The 6,000-nt window shown below is 42.3% G+C and overlaps 1 protein-coding gene across 1 annotated transcript in view; it reads right to left on the bottom strand.

Annotated features, from left to right (window-relative positions):
- Positions 1–512: 512 nt before the first annotated feature.
- fbxl8 (F-box and leucine-rich repeat protein 8) overlaps positions 513–6,000 on the bottom strand; it is a 29,728-nt gene continuing 24,240 nt past the window's right edge. Inside the window, exon 5 of the mRNA XM_084181439.1 lies at positions 513–930. Within this exon, the coding sequence (XP_084037565.1) occupies positions 565–930 (366 nt within the window). The 3' untranslated portion in view covers positions 513–564. The remainder of the gene's footprint in view (positions 931–6,000) is intronic.

Here is a 6,000-nt window from a genome sequence, read left to right as displayed (position 1 = left end):
GTAGTCATGAGATAGTAAGTTAAATAGTCTTAATACGAGTGAATAGCGCCGCCGTGTGGTGATGGGACTGAACTGTAACCTGTCACTGTTATAAATGACACGACGTTAATCAATCAAATGTATTTATAAAGCCGTTTTTACATCAGCAGATACAGCAGATTATACAGAAACCCAGTCTAAAAACCCCAAACATCAAGCAATGCAGATGTAGAAGCAAAGTGGCTAGGAAAAACTGGAACTTTAGAAGGTCAAGCAGGAAATGTGAAATGGCACAAGGGCACCTCATTAAGGTATAGCTGCACAAACACACAGTATTGTTGGGCATAATATACCTATTTTTTTAACAGGACAAATTTGAGGGGGCATGTGCCCCTATGTTTTAACTGTGGCTGGTGTAAAGTCTCATTGATTATAATAAAAGTCTGTTTTAACTGGTGTAATGTCTCATTGAATAACAGTGCATCTCCAGGAGTGTGATTGGTTGTTATTGAATAACAGTGCATCTCCAGGGGTGTGATTGGTTGTTATTTAATAACAGTGCATTTCCAGGGGTGTGATTGGTTGTTATTTAATAACAGTGCATTTCCAGGGGTGTGGCTCTTTGCGTGTCTTCAGTGTGTATCTCCACAGGTGAGGGCAGCAATCTTTAAAGGTCCTGATGACATCATATGACACCACACAGTAACAGTGGACCTCCCTGAGGCGGCTGCAGGCTGCAGCCAGGGAGCGCAGGGCGGAGTCTAGCTCTGGAGACGAGGTGGTCTGCAGTATGACTGTCTCAAGGGCGTGGCTGTAGCTCTGGGTGACCAGGTGTGTCTGCTGGACCAGGTCAGTAAAGGTGAGGAGTTCCAGGCGCTGCAGAGGAACGCTGGGCTGCAATACGGAGCTGAAATGATCCATGGGAAGAGTGTGGTCCAATATCAGGCTTACCTGGAACATAAGACACATATGAATACAATATAATACACATATAATACAACACAATACACACATTAATACAACATAACACACATACAGTGCATTCGGAAAGTATTCAGACCCCTTGACTTTTTCCACATTTTGTTACGTTACAGCCTTATTCTAAAATTGATTAAATCGTTTTTTTACCTCAATCTACACACAATTTTTGCAAATTTATAAAATAAAATAAAACTGAAATATCACATTTACATAAGTATTCAGACCCTTTACTCAGTACTTTGTTGAAGCACCATTGGCAGCGATTACAGCCTCAAGTCTTGAATTTACCACAGGTGGACTGTAGCTTAGTGGTTAAGAGCGTTGTGCCAGTAACCGAAAGGTCGCTGGTTCTAATCCCCAAGCCGACTAGGTGAAGAATCTGTCGATGTGCCCTTGAACAAGGCACTTAACCCTAATTGCTCCTGTAAGTCGCTCTGGATAAGAGCATCTGCTAAATGACATAAATGTAAATGTAAATGTAATACACATATATTAATACAACATAATACACATATTAATACAACAAATTAAAACACATTTTATTTGTCAAATGCACTGAATACAACAGGTGTAGACCTTACCGTGAAATGCTTACTTACAAGCCCTTAACCAACAATGCAGTTACGAAAATAAGAGTTAAGAAAATATTTACTAAATAAACTAAAGTAACAATAATATAACAATAATGAGGCTATATACAGGGGGTACCGGTACCGAGTCAATGTGCAGGGGTACAGGTTAGTCTAGGTAATAACGAGGCTATATACAGGGGGTACCGGTACCGAGTCAATGTGCAGGGTACAGGTTAGTCTATGTAATAATGAGGCTATATACAGGGGTACCGGTACCGAGTCAATGTGGGGGGGTACAGGTTAGTCGAGGTAATAATGAGGCTATATATAGGGGGTACCGGTACCGAGTCAATGTGCAGGGGTACAGGTTAGTCGAGGTAATTGAGGTAATATGTACATGTAGGTAGGGGTAAAGTGACTATGCATAGATAATAAACAGCGAGTAGCAGATGTGTTTACATACACCTTAGCCAAATAAATTTAAACTCAGTTTTTCACAATTCCTGACATTTAATCCTAGTAAAAATTCAGTGTTTTAGGTCAGTTAGTATCACCACTTTATTTTAAGAACGTGAAATGTCAGAATAACAGTAGACAGAATTCCCAGTGGGTCAGAAGTTGACATACACTCAGTTAGTATTTGGTAGCATTGCATTTAAATTGTTTAACTTGGGTCAAACATTTTGGGTAGCCTTCCACAAGCTTCCCACAATAAGTTGGGTGAATTTTGGCCCATTCCTCGTGACAGAGCTGGTGTAACTGAGTCAGGTTTGTAGGCCTCCTTGCTCGCACACGCTTTTTCAGTTCTGCCCACAAATTTTCTATAGGATTAAGGTCAGGGCTTTGAGATGGCCACTCCAATACCTTGACTTTGTTGTCCTTAAACCATTTTGCCACAACTTTGGAAGTTTGCTTGGGGTCATTGTCCATTTGGAAGACCCATTTGCAACCAAGCTTTAACTTCCTGACTGATGTCTTGAGATGTTGCTTCAATATATCCACATAATTTTCCTTCCTCATGATGCCATCTATTTTGTGAAGTGCACCAGTCCCTCCCGCAGCAAAGCACCCCCACAGCATGATGCTGCCACCCCCGTGCTTCACAGTTGGGATTGTGTTCTTCCGCTTGCAAGCTGTCCCCTTTTTCCTCCAAACATAACGATGGTCATTATGGCCAAACAGTTCTATTTTTGTTTCATTAGACCAGAGAACATTTCTCCAAAAAGTAAGATCTTTGTCCCCATGTGCAGTTGCAAACCGTAGTCTGGCTTTTTTATGTCGGTTTTGGAACAGTGGCTTCTTCCTTGCTGAGCGGCCTTTCAGGTTATGTCGATATAGGACTCGTATTACTTTGGATATAGATACGTTTGTACCTGTTTCCTCCAGCATCTTCACTAGGTCCTTTGCTATTGTTCTGGGATTGATTTGCACTTTTCGCACCAAAGTACATTCATCTCTAGGAGACAGAACGCGTCTCCATCCAGAGCGGTATGATGGCTGCGTGGTCCCATGGTGTTTATACTTGCGTACTATTGTTTGTACAGATGAATGTGGTACCTTCAGGCGTAAAAAAATTGCTCCCAAGGATGAACCAGACTGAGGTCTTGGCTGATTTCTTTTGATTTTCCCATGATGTCAAGCAAAGAGGCACTGAGTTTGAAGGTTGGCCTTGAAATACATCCACAGGTACACCTACAATTGACTCAAATGATGTCAATTAGCATTTCAGAAGCTTCTAAAGCCATGACATCATTTTCTGGAATTTTCCAAGCTGTTTAAAGGCACAGTCAACTTAGTGTATGTAAACTACTGACCCACTGGAATTGTGATACAGTGAATTATAAGTGAAATAATCTGTCTGTAAACAATAGTTGGAAAAATTACTTGTGTCATGCACAAAGTAAATGTCTTAAACGACTTGCCAAAACTATAGTTTGTTAACAAGAAATTGGTGGAGTGGTTGAAAAACAAGTTTTAATGATTCAAACCTAAGTGTATGTAAACTTCCGACTTCAACTGTAGGTCCTGGATGGAAGCTTGGCCCCAGTGATGTACTGGGCTGTACGCACTACCCTCTGTAGCGCCTTAAGGTCGGATGCCGAGCAGCTGCCATACCAGGCGGTGATGCAACCGGTCAGGATGCTCTCAATGGTGCAGCTGTATAACTTTTTGAGGATCTGAGGACCCATACCAAATCTTTTCAGTCTCCTGAGGGGGAAAGGCGTTGTCGTGCCCTCTTCATGACTGTCTTGGTGTGTTTGGACCATGATAGTTTGTTGGTGATGTGGACCACAAGGATCTTGAAGCTCTTGACCTGTTCCACTACAGCCCCGTCGATGTGAATGGGGGCGAGTTCGGCCCGCCTTTTCCTGTAGTCCACGATCATCTCCTTTGTCTTGCTCACATTGAGGGAGAGGTTGTTGTCCTGGAACTACACTGCCAGGTCTCTGACCTCCTCCCTATAGGCTGTCTCATCGTTGTCTGTGATCAGGCCTACCACTGTTGTGTCGTCAGCAAACTTAATGATGGTGTTGGAGTCGTGCCTGGCCACGCAGTCGTGGGTAAACAGGGAGTACAGGAGGGGACTGAGCACGCACCCCTGAGGGGCCCCCGTGTTGAGGATCAGTGTGGCAGATGTGTTGTTGCCTACCCTTACCACCTGGGGGCGGCCTTCAGGAAGTCCAGGATCCAGTTGCAGACGGAGGTGTTTAGTCCCAGGGTCCTTAGCTTAGTGATGAGCTTTGTGGGCAGTATGGTGTTGAACGCTCAGCTGTAGTCAATTAACAGCATTCTCACGTAGGTGTTCCTCTTGGCCAGGTGGGAAAGGGCAGTGTGGAGTGTGAGTGAGATTGTGTCATCTGTGGATCTGTTGGGGCGGTATGCGAATTGGAGTGGGTCTAGGGTTTCCGGGATGATGGTGTTGATGTGAGCCATGACCAGCCTTTCAAAGCACTTCATGGCTACCGATGTGAGTGCTACGGGGCGGTAGTGATTTAGGCAGGTTCCCTTAGTGTTCTTGGGCACAGGGACTATGGTGGTCTGCTAGAAACATGTTGGTATTACAGTCTGTCAGGGAGAGGTTGAAAATGTCAGCGAAGACGCATGCCAGTTGGTCCGCGCATGCTCTGAGTACACGTCCTGTTGACCTGTTTAAAGGTCTTGCTCACATCGGCTACGGAGAGCGTGTTCACACAGTCGTCTGGAACAGCTGGTGCTCTCATGCATGCTTCAGTGTTGCTTGCCTCGAAGCGAGCATAAAGGCATTTAGCCCGACTGGTAGGGTCGGGTCACTGGGCAGCTCGCGGCTGGGTTTCCCTGTAGTCCGTAATTATTGTAATATTACATACATTAATACAACATAGTACACAACTATTAATACATCATAATACACTCTCCTCTGTATGGCTTTGGACAGTGAAGCTAAAATGTTAAATGTGGCTCAATATCATTTTAGATTTGAGAGCAAATGTTTTCATATGAGGCAACATCACAGAATGTCACCTTTTATTTAAGGGTATTTTCATACTAAATGAAAGCACTTTACGTATCTAGTACCCCCATTTGAAGAAGTCATAAGTATTTGGATAAAATTCCCTTATAGTGTATCAAAGTAGTCAAACGTTTAAGTATTTGGTCCCATATTCCTAGCACTCAATGACTACTCTCTGCAGTTTGTTTTGGTTGTGTTTTGGTTGTGTTTTGGCCAATAAAAACTGAAGTAATTTTCTCTCAAAGTGAGTAGATAAGATGTTTTTTGAACACTTCTAAATTAATCCTGATATGATTAACAAAAATCATGAATAAATCATGAATAATAATGCGTGAGAAAGTTACAGAGAAACATGCTAACCTCTCACCATGACCAATAACGGGAGGTTAGCATGTTGGGTGGATCTTTGTCCCTCTGTAACGTTCTCACTTTTATCATTCTCAATTCATTCAGGACTATCCGTAACCATGGTAGCATCCACATTAACGTAGACGTGTTTAGAAACATATTCTATTCTTATTTACAATATAAGTGACTCCAAAATGACACACTACAAAAAAGTGTTTTCAGAAGGGTTCTTCGGCTGACCCCATAGTAGAAACTTTTTTGGTTTCAGGAAGAAAGAACCCATTTGGGTTCTTCAAAAGGGTTCTCCTATGGGGACAGCCAAAGAACCATTTAGGTTCTAGATAGAACCTGCTTTCCAAGTGTACATTATTCACCATTCACTTTCTATTGGGCAAAACATAATCCGAAATACAACCAAAACAAGCTGTAAATGCATCCAACAAGTTTGTAGAGTCACAAGCTTGATGTAGTCATTGAGTGCTAGGAATATGGGACCAAATACAAAACGTTTGACTACTTTAATACACTATAAAGAGAATTCTGTACAATACTTATGACACCTTCAAATGGATACGGTATATAAAGTACTTTGGTAAAAAAGATATGCATGAAAATACCCTCAAATAAAAA

Source organism: Coregonus lavaretus, assembly GCF_964263955.1.
Source record: "Coregonus lavaretus genome assembly, chromosome: 17".
In the NCBI taxonomy this organism is placed as follows: Eukaryota; Metazoa; Chordata; class Actinopteri; order Salmoniformes; family Salmonidae; genus Coregonus; species Coregonus lavaretus.
This window is presented reverse-complemented; position numbering and strand designations above follow the sequence as displayed.